Source organism: Sinohyriopsis cumingii, chromosome 2 (assembly GCF_028554795.1).
Source record: "Sinohyriopsis cumingii isolate HCF-2022 chromosome 2, ASM2855479v2, whole genome shotgun sequence".
In the NCBI taxonomy this organism is placed as follows: domain Eukaryota; kingdom Metazoa; phylum Mollusca; class Bivalvia; order Unionida; family Unionidae; genus Sinohyriopsis; species Sinohyriopsis cumingii.
In genome coordinates, this window is record NC_142962.1 from 79,946,704 (window position 1) to 79,961,296 (window position 14,593).

At 29.5% G+C, this 14,593-nt stretch overlaps 1 protein-coding gene across 2 annotated transcripts in view; it reads left to right on the plus strand.

The window, feature by feature from the left end:
* Nucleotides 1-14,593, plus strand: part of LOC149805258 (uncharacterized) — a 115,120-nt gene that overhangs the window by 80,500 nt on the left and 20,027 nt on the right. Inside the window, exons 15-16 of one of the 2 annotated variants that reach the window (XR_016418413.1) lie at nt 1,871-1,980; nt 11,471-11,888. Coding sequence is in view for 1 of the 2 variants with exons in the window: in XM_089948910.1 (XP_089805036.1) it covers nt 1,871-1,980; nt 11,471-11,582 (222 nt within the window). In the remaining variant the exon portion in view is untranslated. Of the gene's footprint in view, nt 1-1,870; nt 1,981-11,470 lie in introns of both variants that reach the window. The other variant, XM_089948910.1, reaches the window with a different exon arrangement.

Sequence of the window (14,593 nt, forward strand, 5' to 3'; positions counted from 1 at the left end):
AATTAGGGTTTTTGTTCAGGTCATTTTCTCCATCATATATATTAACTGATCATATTAACATTAAGGAATTTTTTTTGTTCACTACCTCCAAACTTTGTCTTTTCAATCCAAATACAATACAGACACTAAATTTTGTATATATGGGAAGTAACTCTAAAAACATACTATTATGATTACCTAACCTTGTTACTGCTTAGAAGCTACCTGTATACCAGATATTCTTTAGTGTAAACTTTCACTGTGTGTAGGTAAACATCAAAGTAGTATACCCAGAATTTTCAGCTAGCAGCCTCCCTAAGTTTTATGGTATGGCCATGCATCTATCATCCATCTTCTGCCATCTGTCTTGCATGATGAAATGCGCAGCATACATCCATCCATTGACTGTTGCCTATAATCTACTTGACTGTTGACTGTTGCCTGTAATCTACTTGACTGTTGACTGTTGCCTGTAATCTACTTGACTGTTGACTGTTGCCTGTAATCTACTTTGGAGTCCATATTTCTGCTTAGATTATTTTTAAAAAATATGGGAAAAGACCATACTTCATTTGGTGCCGGTTCACTTTTCAAACATGGTTCTTGAACCAAAAATTATTATTATTATTATTAATATTATTTCAGGCAAGTGGCATATTTTCTTAATCAGTGAATTCAATAAATGAAGTTTTTATTTATAAATTCTGCCCATAAAAGGTTTTATTCATAAATTTCTTCAGACTTTCCCTCTCTCTATTTTTTATGTTGTTTATTTTTGCTTATATATGTGAACAAGAATTAGCTATTTCAATTCCTCGAACACTAAACCTGGAGTTAGCTGTCTTATAAGTAACAGACCTGGACCAAATATATAAAGTGTTGACCCAGTGGAAAACTTTGAGTAGAATGTCAATGTATGTATCAGTGAGAGCCAGTACATATAAAACACTAAACATTGAGAAAACATTTAGTGGACTTCATACATCACATAAAGATCACGCAGAAAATAAGTGTGCTCCTGAAAATTGTAGGATGATTCACAGTCTTTAAAAGGACTACGTATACTTGACACATTCTCTTTCGCTGGTAAATACCCGAAACATGAATTTTTTTTCTCTCTTTGTTTTGGTCATTTTTAATCCAAAAGTTTCCCCCAAAGTGGATTTGGCCCAAATATGTTTTGCAACATTCCATTTGGTCACTGCATTGTCATACATGACACTTGTCAAACATGTGATTAAAGAATCATAAATATAATTATATTTGTAATATTCACCATTAATTTGTAACATACAACCATTTTGTTTAAAAGAAAAAAAGCGAATTTTATACAACTTTTGTGTCGTGAATAATGAAAACACACTGTTAATATCAAAATTTGTTAATAAGATTCTTTGTGAATTTCTGTGCATGCTTTACTGATCAAATCTACCAATATACAGCAAAGTGAAAAAGTAACGTTGCACATACCACTGGAAAAAAAGAAGTGGCACTTTAGTTTTGTTTTGTTTTTTAATCACAACCAGCTTTTCCAAGAGAGGTGAGCAGCATTTGAAAGCCGATTTTGCACATTATTAACAAAACATACGAAGAGCTTACCATGATTTTGGTCTCTATAAGTCAACTTTAATAAGCTAAAGCAAATTTGGGGTAATATTAGTTCACTATGAATTTTTCTGATACATATATTTAGTACACTATTCAATGTACAAACATACATTAAAAAACGGAGAGGGGGCAGGGGACATAAAAATGAATATATATGTCAAGTTCTCCAACAAAAAATGTCTACACATTTGTACCCCATGAATAAGAATGAATTTATAGCAGTCATGTTTTGCTCTCGAGCCATACTGTCATTGTCATTGTTTATTTTGTTTTTGTTTTACAGGTAGGTGATAATGCGTTAACATCAGCAGCAGCAAGCAATTGTATCACAGAATTGAGCAAGCTTCTGGGACCGAGCATTTTAAGGGGAAGGCTGGAACAGTTTAACCCAAGGTCTGTCATAGCAGGGTACTTGTTACTAGATACATATTTTACACTGAGGACCTAAGTTATGGACTTTTATCTCTGATATACTAGTGTATATAGTCAGTATTTGAAGTTTATTGACCTATTGTTGCAAATATACTGAAAAATGTGATTGTTGTGAACTCTTTTGCATATTTTAAACATATTTGGAATAGACAGTTTGTTAGTATTGAAAGATCTTTGTAATCTGTCATGCCGTATGAGGGACTGATCAGTCTATTGTTTTATCTATTTTTGCTGCACTATATGTCTTGCACACAAAGCTTTGTTTTGTTCCAGGCTGGCTTGAAAGAGCTTGATATGGCATAGAGATATATTGAAGCCATCATGCCAATACATATTCATTCATTGTATCAAAAGTGTTACTAGACTTGTTCATACATTTTATCAAAAGTGTTATTAGACTTATTCATACATCGTATCAAAAGTGTTATTAGACTTATTCATACATCATATCAAAAGTATTATTAGACTTATTCATACATCACATCAAAGTGTTATTAGACTTATTCATACATCATATCAAAAGTATTATTAGACTTATTCATACATCACATCAAAAGTATTATTAGACTTATTCATACATCATATCAAAGTGTTATTAGACTTTTTCATACATCATATCAAAAGTGTCATTAGACTTATTCATACATCATATCAATAGTTTTATTAGACTTATTCATATATCGTATCAAAAGTGTTATTAGACTTATTCATACATCATATCAAAAGTATTATTAGACTTATTCATACATCATATCAAAAGTATTATTAGACTTATTCATACATCATATCAAAGTGTTATTAGACTTATTCATACATCATATCAAAAGTATTATTAGACTTATTCATACATCACATCAAAAGTATTATTAGACTTATTCATACATCATATCAAAGTGTTATTAGACTTTTTCATACATCATATCAAAAGTGTCATTAGACTTATTCATACATCATATCAATAGTTTTATTAGACTTATTCATATATCATATCAAAAGTGTTATTAGACTTATTCATATATCGTATCAAAAGTGTTATTAGACTTATTCATACATCATATCAAAAGTATTATTAGACTTATTCATACATCACATCAAAGTGTTATTAGACTTATTCATACATCATATCAAAAGTATTATTAGACTTATTCATACATCACATCAAAAGTATTATTAGACTTATTCATACATCATATCAAAGTGTTATTAGACTTTTTCATACATCATATCAAAAGTGTCATTAGACTTATTCATACATCATATCAATAGTTTTATTAGACTTATTCATATATCGTATCAAAAGTGTTATTAGACTTATTCATACATCATATCAATAGTATTATTAGACTTATTCATACATCATATCAAAAGTATTATTAGACTTATTCATACATCATATCAAAGTGTTATTAGACTTATTCATACATCATATCAAAAGTATTATTAGACTTATTCATACATCACATCAAAAGTATTATTAGACTTATTCATACATCATATCAAAGTGTTATTAGACTTTTTCATACATCATATCAAAAGTGTCATTAGACTTATTCATACATCATATCAATAGTTTTATTAGACTTATTCATATATCGTATCAAAAGTGTTATTAGACTTATTCATACATCATATCAAAAGTATTATTAGACTTATTCATACATCATATCAAAAGTATTATTAGACTTATTCATACATCATATCAAAGTGTTATTAGACTTATTCATACATCATATCAATAGTATTATTAGACTTATTCATACATCATATCAAAAGTATTATTAGACTTATTCATACATCATATCAAAGTGTTATTAGACTTATTCATACATCATATCAAAAGTATTATTAGACTTATTCATACATCACATCAAAAGTATTATTAGACTTATTCATACATCATATCAAAGTGTTATTAGACTTTTTCATACATCATATCAAAAGTGTCATTAGACTTATTCATACATCATATCAAAAGTGTTATTAAACTTATTCATACATAGTATCAAAAGTGTTTTTAGACTTATTTACACATCGTATCAAAAGTGTTATTAGACATATTCATCCATCATATCAAAAGTGTCATTAGACTTATTCATACATCATATCAAAAGTGTTATTAAACTTATTCATACATAGTATCAAAAGTGTTTTTAGACTTATTTACACATCGTATCAAAAGTGTTATTAGACATATTCATCCATCATATCAAAAGTGTCATTAGACTTATTTATACATCATATCAAAAGTGTTATTAAACTTATTCATACATAGTATCAAAAGTGTTTTTAGACTTATTCACACATCGTATCAAAAGTGTTATTAGACATATTCATCCATCATATCAAAAGTGTTATTAGACTTATTCATACATCATATCAAAAGTTTTATTAGACTTATTCATACATCATATCAAAAGTTTTATTAGACTTATTCACACATCATATCAAAAGTTTTATTAGTTGTTATTGTTGTTATTGTTGTTATAGGGTTGAACGCCATTTTTCAGCACAAGATAGGCTATCCATGGCGGCCAGTATTAATGGTGGAGGAAGAACCGGGAAAACCCCGGAAAGAACCACCGACCCACGAGAAGCTACCGGCAAGCTTTCTCACATATCCACATTTGCCGAGCCTTGGACTCGAACCCACGCAGACAGAGGTGAGATGGCAGTGATCCATGATGGACAGCGCTTTAGACCACTCGGCCACTCGGGGCCCCAAAAGTTTTATTAGACTTATTCATACATCATATCATTAGTTTTATTAGACTTATTCATACATCATATCAAAAGTTTTATTAGACTTATTCACACATCCTATCAAAAGTTTTATTAGACTTATTCATACATCATATCAATAGTTTTATTAGACTTATTCATACATCCTATCAAAAGTTATATTAGACATATTCATACATCATATCAAAAGTTTTATTAGACTTATACATCCTATCAAAAGTGTTATTAGACATATTCACACATCGTATCAAAAGTTTTATTAGACTTATTTATCCATCATATCAAAAGTTTTATTAGACTTATTTATCCATCATATCAAAAGTATTAGACTTATTCACACATCGTATCAAAAGTTTTATTAGACTTATTCACACATCATATCAAAAGTTTTATTAGACTTATTCATATATCGTATCAAAAGTGTTATTAGACTTATTCATACATCACATCAAAGTGTTATTAGACTTTTTCATACATCATATCAAAAGTGTCATTAGACTTATTCATACATCATATCAAAAGTGTTATTAAACTTATTCATACATAGTATCAAAAGTGTTTTTAGACTTATTTACACATCGTATCAAAAGTGTTATTAGACATATTCATCCATCATATCAAAAGTGTCATTAGACTTATTTATACATCATATCAAAAGTGTTATTAAACTTATTCATACATAGTATCAAAAGTGTTTTTAGACTTATTCACACATCGTATCAAAAGTGTTATTAGACATATTCATCCATCATATCAAAAGTTTTATTAGACTTATTCATACATCATATCAAAAGTTTTATTAGACTTATTCACACATCATATCAAAAGTTTTATTAGTTGTTATTGTTGTTATAGGGTTGAACGCCATTTTTCAGCACAAGATAGGCTATACATGGCGGCCAGTATTAATGGTGGAGGAAGAACCGGGAAAACCCCGGAAAGAACCACCGACCCACGAGAAGCTACCGGCAAGCTTTCTCACATATCCACATTTGCCGAGCCTTGGACTCGAACCCACGCAGACAGAGGTGAGATGGCAGTGATCCATGATGGACAGCGCTTTAGACCACTCGGCCACTCGGGGCCCCAAAAGTTTTATTAGACTTATTCATACATCATATCATTAGTTTTATTAGACTTATTCATACATCATATCAAAAGTTTTATTAGACTTATTCATACATCCTATCAAAAGTTTTATTAGACTTATTCATACATCATATCAATAGTTTTATTAGACTTATTCATACATCCTATCAATAGTTTTATTAGACTTATTCATACATCATATCAAAAGTTTTATTAGACTTATTCACACATTGTATCAAAAGTTTTATTAGACTTATTCATACATCGTATCAAAGTTTTATTAGACTTATTCATACATCCTATAAATAGTTATATTAGACTTATTCATACATCATATCAAAAGTGTTATTAGACATATTCATCCATCATATCAATAGTTTTATTAGACTTATTCTTACATCGTATCAAAAGTTTTATTAGACTTATTCATACATCGTATCAAAGTTTTATTAGACTTATTCATGCATCATATCAAAAGTTTTATTAGACTTATTCATACATCGTATCAAAAGTGTTATTAGACATATTCATCCATCATATCAAAAGTGTTTTTAGACTTACTCACACATCATATCAAAAGTTTTATTAGACTTATTCATACATCATATCAGTAGTTTTATTAGACTTATTCATACATCATATCATTAGTTTTTTTAGACTTATTCATACGCCATATCAATAGTTTTATTAGATTTATTCATCCATCATATCAAAAGTGTTATTAGACTTACTCACACATCATATCAAAAGTTTTATTAGACTTATTCACACATCATATCAAAAGTTTTATTAGATTTATTCATACATCATATCAATAGTTTTATTAGACATGTTCATACATCATATCAAAAGTTTTATTAGACTTATACATCCTATCAAAAGTGTTATTAGACATATTCACACATTGTATCAAAAGTTTTATTAGACTTATTTATCCATCATATCAAAAGTTTTATTAGACTTATTTATCCATCATATCAAAAGTATTAGACTTATTCACACATCGTATCAAAAGTTTTATTAGACTTATTCACACATCGTATCAACAGTTTTATTAGACTTATTCACACATCATATCAAAAGTTTTATTAGATTTATTCATACATCATATCAATAGTTTTATTAGACATGTTCATACATCATATCAAAAGTGTTATTAGACTTATTCATACATCATATCAATAGTTTTATTAGACTTATTCATACATCATATCAAAAGTTTTTTTAGACTTATTCATACATCCTATCAAAAGTTTTTTTAGACTTATTCATACATCATATTAATAGTTTTATTAGACTTATTCATCCATCATATCAAAAGTGTTATTAGACTTATTCACACATCGTATCAAAAGTTTTATTAGACTTATTCACACATCGTATCAAAACTTTTATTAGACTTATTCATACATCATATCAATAGTTTTATTAGACTTATTCATACAATGTATCAAAAGTTATATTAGATTTATTCTTGCATCATATCAAAAGTTATATTAGACTTATTCATACATCATATCAATAGTTTTATTAGACTTATTCATACATCCTATCAGAAGTTATATTAGACATATTCATACATCCTATCAAAAGTTTTTTTTAGACTTATTCATACAATGTATCAAAAGTTATATTAGACTTATTCATACATCATATCAAAAGTGTTATTAGACTTATTCACACATCGTATCAAAAGTTTTATTAGACTTATTCATACATCATATCAATAGTTTTTTTAGACTTATTCATACATCATATCAATAGTTTTATTAGACTTATTCATCCATCATATCAAAAGTGGTATTAGACTTATTCACACATCGTATATAAAGTTTTATTAGACTTATTCACACATCGTATCAAAAGTTTTATTAGACTTATTCATACATCATATCAATAGTTTTATTAGACTTATTCATCCATCATATCAAAAGTGTTCTTAGACTTATTCACACATCGTATCAAAAGTTTTATTAGACTTATTCACACATCGTATCAAAAGTTTTATTAGCCTTATTTATCCATCATATCAAAAGTATTAGACTTATTCACACATCATATCAAAAGTTTTATTAGACTTATTCATACATTGTATCAAAAGGTTTATTAGACTTATTCATACATCATATCAATAGTTTTATTAGAGTTATTCATACATCATATCAAAAGTTTTTTTAGACTTATTCATACATCATATCAAAGTGTTATTAGACTAATTCATACATCATATCAAAAGTTTTTTTAGACTTATTCATACATCCTATCAAAAGTTTTTTTAGACTTATTCATCCATCATATCAAAAGTGTTATTAGACTTATTCACACATCATATCAAAAGTTTTATTAGACTTATTCACACATCGTATCAAAACTTTTATTAGACTTATTCATACATCATATCAATAGTTTTATTAGACTTATTCATACATCCTATCAAAAGTTATATTAGACATATTCATACATCATATCAAAAGTTTTATTAGACTTATACATCCTATCAAAAGTGTTATTAGACATATTCAGACATCGTATCAAAAGTTTTATTAGACTTATTTATCCATCATATCAAAAGTATTAGACTTATTCACACATCGTATCAAAAGTTTTATTAGACTTATTCATACATCATATCAATAGTTTTATTAGACTTATTCATACATCCTATCAAAAGTTATATTAGACATATTCATACATCATATCAAAAGTGTTATTAGACTTATTCATACATCATATCAATAGTTTTATTAGACTTATTCATACATCATATCAAAAGTTTTTTTAGACTTATTCATACATCATATCAATAGTTTTCTTAGACTTATTCATACAATGTATCAAAAGTTATATTAGACTTATTCATACATCATATCAAAGTGTTATTAGACTAATTCATACATCATATCAAAAGTTTTTTTAGACTTATTCATACATCCTATCAAAAGTTTTTTTAGACTTATTCATACATCATATCAATAGTTTTCTTAGACTTATTCATACAATGTATCAAAAGTTATATTAGACTTATTCATACATCATATCAAAAGTTTTATTAGACTTATACATCCTATCAAAAGTGTTATTAGACATATTCATACATTGTATCAAAAGTTTTATTCGACAAATTCATGTCATATCAAAAGTGTTATTAGACTTATTCATACGTTGTATCAAAAGTATTATTAGACATATTCATACATCCTATCAAAAGTATTAGACATATACATCAATCGTATCAAAAGCGTTGTTAGACATATTCATACATCATATCAAAAGTATTATTAGACATTTGTATGACGTATCAAAAGTGTTATTAGACATTTGTATGTCGTATCAAAAGTGTTATTAGACGTATTCATGTCGTATCAAAAGTTTTATTAGACAAATTCATACGTCATATCAAAAGTGTTATTAGACATGTTCATACATCTTATTAAAAGTGTTATTAGACTTATTCATACATCCTATCAAAAGTATTCGACATATACATCCGTCGTATCAAAAGTGTTATTAGACATATTCACACATCCTATCAAAAGTGTTATTAGACCTGTTCGTACATCATATCAAAAGTGTTATTAGACATATACATTGTTACAAAAGTGTTATTAGACTTATTCATACAATGTATCAAAAGTGTTATTAGACTTATTCATACATCGTATCAAAAGTGTTATTAGACTTATTCATACATCTTATCAAAAGTGTTATTAGACATTTATATATAATGGTTTGATTTTGTGCTTCTGTGAATATAAATGAGCTTACAACAGAGAAAACACCCCAAAAGTTCCATTCTAGTGTGCACTTCAGAAATAATATCCATATCAAATACTTGCAAGACCATGTGAGATTTAATTGGTATTTCATAAAGAATACCTCTATGAAATATTTGATAGTTATGTCACATTTACTCCAAATACAGATTTGGTTTTGTCATGGATATTTTGCTTTCTATATAATTGTTACAATGTGTTTTGTTCTCATACTTATTGTACTCTTGCATAAGGCATCTCCTTTAGTGATCCCATAACCTTTTTGCAGCGACTGTGAATTGATTTTGCATGGATATCAAATTACATAGTTTTGCAAAAAATGTTTTTCATCGGTACTGATATTTGAAGATTGAGTGAAGAAAATTTGTTTTGTTCAGAGTTGGATAATTATTTAATAGACTTTCTCTACTTGCAGTTTGTTTCAATTGGTACTCCACAACTTAAAGTGAATTTACAGTATGTCAGAATTGGTGTAATTATTCACGATCCATTGCAGTTATTGTGTTGTCAACTGTGAATGATAGTAATATTCAGAATCTATTGCAATTACTGTATTGTCTCAGCTGTGAATCATTATTATTATTCAGACTCCATTGCAATTACTATATTGTCCCAGATGTTAATGATGATAATTATTCAGAATCCATTGCAATTACTATATTGTCACAATTGTGAATCACTTATTATTCAGAATCAATCGCAATTACTGTTTTGATAGATGTTAATCATAGTAATTATTTATAATCTGTTGTAACAACTGTGAATCAGTTATTATTCAGAATTCATTGCAATTAATATATTTTCCCAGCTTTGAATTATAGTTTTGTTCAGAATCCAATATAATATAGTGTCAAATCCCTGAATCATAGTAATTATTCAGAATCCAATATAATATAGTGTCAAATCCCTGAATCATAGTAATTATTCAGAATCCAATATAATATAGTGTCAAATCCCTGAATCATAGTAATTATTCAGAATCCTATGCAATTTATATTATAGACCCAGCAGGTCTTTGATTGAAAATTTGACATGTAATTGATAGTATGAATATCTTTATTTTTAATTTAAGGTATTTGTTGTTTTCAAATTTTAAATTTGTTTTCAAATTCTGTAATTAATACTTTCTTCACTCCTGCAGTCCAAGGATGTAAATATTGATAAGCTTTTTGTCGAATTGCTTAATCGACCATGGATTTGCTCATGACTGATTAAAACATACCATACTCTGTCATTCATTATTCTTTTGATGTAATATGACTATGCTGTTATTTATCTGATTTATGCCCTGCACAATACAATTTGATAATTTTATTGTTAAAATATTTGTAATGTGCAAAAACACCAAACATAATTTACCTTTATAATCAAAATAATGTCTTTAAAAACATAGGAGGAGAGCATTGTCATGTACTTTGCTGCAGATTTTTAAAAATAAAAATTAAGTTCGTATAAATTGCTGCCACAGGTTGAATGAAATAGCTTGCACATTTTTATTAAGAATATTAGTAAAACTACCATATTAAATTGCTGTATTGGGATAAAATAATCACTTTGTATTGCCTAAAATATATTTTAAAACTTCCTGTTTTGGATGGTTAATATTTATTATTATTATTGGTTACTAAAAAATTATTATTGCAGCAACTGTTGTTATGTTCCCTGAACTAGCTCTGCAGTAGTGTGGCCTCATATTCTGATCCCTATGAATCTGTTCTAATCATAATCAAACTTTGTAATAATGGACATCTATTATTCAGCCAACATTTTTGATAACAGCATTGTTCTGTTAAGAAAGATTATTATTATTATTAAGGATTTATTTTATCCAGTATGTTTCTTCTTTTCAGATATGTGGAATTGCTTGATCAGTTTGCCCACCAGGGGCCAGCCATTGCAGATAGTACTTTTCCTACCTTGTCAGAGTTTAGAATCCCAACCAATCTTCCATTCCATAGCTGATAAACTATGGCAAAAGCATTATATTATGGACAGAATTATGAAATGATTGCCATGGTTTGCTGTCACTGTTGGTGTTTGTCAAATTCTGATGGTTGGCTGTCACTGTCAGTGTTTGACAAAATTTGATGGTTGGCTGTCACTGTCAGTATTTGACAAAGTTTGATGGTTGGCTGTCACTGTTGGTGTTTCACAAAGTTACTGCCCATCTTCAACATCTGCAGTAGGAAACAGTTTACTGCACTAATTGGTGCTTATAGGATGCATCCAGACTGAATTCTTTACACTGTTTGATATAAATATTACCAGGTGAGTTTTGGTGTCAACTGTATTCATTCCATCTTTTTCATTACCTTTATTTTTAATAGAGACTTATATTTTGGGACATTTTGTAATTATAGGTTACTGCATTTATATGGGAAAATATGAACGAGTTTTGGGATGGAATGCTGCATGACCTTGGGAGTGCAGTATATCCTTCCGACAAAACAAGTTCATATTTTCCCGTACAAATGCAGTAACCTTTTTATTATATGCTCATTTTTTTATTCTACCTAAGGTTCAATTATATAAACACAATACACTACAAGAAACAACATAAATGAATGTATGCCGCATTCCAAACTAAATACACAAGCGCATATTCATCATTACACTGATTAACATTATTACTGCGCACATAACTCCGCCCAGATAAATTTGAACTTAGTCACGCACTCGACATAACTTTCAAAAGAAAATGGTGTGTCTTGTTAAAATTGAAATTTGGAGTCATATTGTGAATGAATGTGCATTGCAACAACTTTTCCATTTGATCTGGAATGAATAGATTTTGGTATTTTTCTCGATTCTAGGAAATTTCGTGATTATGGACTGGATTTGTATGTGATGATTCCACATGAAATACATTTGTTGTTGTTGAGTTTAATTATAGTGGTGTGCGCACAATTGTGCATGTGCCACTTTTTTCTGACTGTACCGCAGCCCGCTAGTTGTTCCTGGGGAAGGGAATGGTGCCACCTCCCCCAGGCTTTTATGGATTCAAGGAACCCTGATAGTTTGGCCTCAGTCTGTGGGTCCATAAAGGTCCCTTACAGTTGAATGGTTGGCTGTCATTAGTGGGAAGGAGAGCTCGGGAACAAGCTCATGAAATACATGAGATTTAATAAGCTAGGGAGAAGCATGTTGACATCTGCAAATGTGTTTCTGTTTCTGTTATTGAATGTTTGAAATCATAATGTGGGAAAAATATGAAGTCTTTCAATTGCAATTATCAAAATGACGCTATGGAATTTAATGCTTACTTCATTTTGAGTGCAGTAAGGAGGATGCAATTGCACTTACCTTCGAAATTACAGCACAATTTCAAAATGTGTAATCCAGATTGAAAACCTATGACATGGCTCGTGTAATTCAGATTTGCAAATTTAGAACATACATTTTGAGGAAATTCAGGATGTAAAACTAAGTATATTTTATTTTGCCATTCTTATCACCAGCTAAAGAAGAGAGTACCGGGTATATGACTTGTCACTTGTAAGTTATTTGTAAGGACTTTATCTTGCATCTGTTATATAATGTAGCTAGCCTAAATCCATAACATTGTATCAGCACGGAATGTGCCAAAGCAGCTGGTATGTGGCAGTCCATGAAACATTTGTTTTAGTTCATTCAGAAACAAATTTTAACAACCACAATGTAAAGAGCCTCTTACGCGAGTGTACATGATTTGTGTACAAATAGAAAGTGCTGGCGTCTGAGTCCATTATTTGTTTACAATAGAAAGTAGTTCCTTTATGCACGTGAATGCTGTATGTGTATTGTCATGCGAGTTCAGTAACAGGTAATACTGAACGATTCTGACAATGTAAAGTTAGGGGGAAAAAAATGAGCATATAATAAGTTCTTTTTACATCCCCAATCCAAGTTTAAGAGGGATCCTGGGTGGCTGAGTGGTGTAAGCTGCTTGCCTTTACAGATCACTGATATCTCACCTCTGTCTGCATGGGTTCATGTCTTGGCTTGGCCAACATGGGTATGTGGTTCTTGCTGGGGATTATCCAGCATTCTTTCTCCACCAGATGTTCTGGCCACCATGTATAGAGCCTATCATGTGTTGAAAAATGGCATTAAACCCACAAAACCAAACCATTTTTTTAAATTGATTTTATGTATAGAAAAAGATTCAGCATGTTCTCAGTGTATACATACAAAGGTTAAGTTTAGGGTTAGTAACTGTTACATTTTGTATTCAGTAATGCAAAAGGAACTCCTTCTGGAGATTTGCATTAATTATCTTCATTAATTGTCCAGTTAATTGTTTTTCCCACACAAATATGCACAAAATGTCTAAAATGTATGTTTCAAATTATTGTCTTTTGTTCTACTTTCATATTACAATAAATTGGATTAAAAGGGTATTATCTTTCAAATATAGGTGTATTTGCTTCTTGGCAAAACTTCTGTTGCATCAAGTTGGGCTTGACACTTTGCCTGCAAAGTTGGACCCTTCTGTATGTATATATTCCTATTCTCTATCTGATGGAGTTGTGAAGAAACTGTCACATATCTTTTCTCTATCAACCCAGCTTTCACTTATACATCAATATCTTCAATGGTACTTGGTCCTAAACCTTGCATCTACTCTGTATTTGATCACCTTGACATAAAATATATTGAGGAAATATGTATCTAGTATTTGAACTACTCTGGTGGTCAGATTGTCTGCCTCGGATGCAGGAAGTTTTGGGTTTGAACCTGGCAGAGTCATACCGAAGACTTATAAAAATGCTACTAGCAGCTGCCTCATGCGGTGATCAGCATTAAGAGATTACTGTTAGGACTGGTTGGTCTTGTGTCAGGATAATGTGACTGGGTTGGGACATCATGTTACATGTCTTTGACATGATGCTGCTAGTGCTAGACATCACTGTAAACTGCCACATTGCAGACATCATAGTGACATGACTCCAGTTGTTAAAGTTAAATTCAAAATCCAAAAACACACATACACA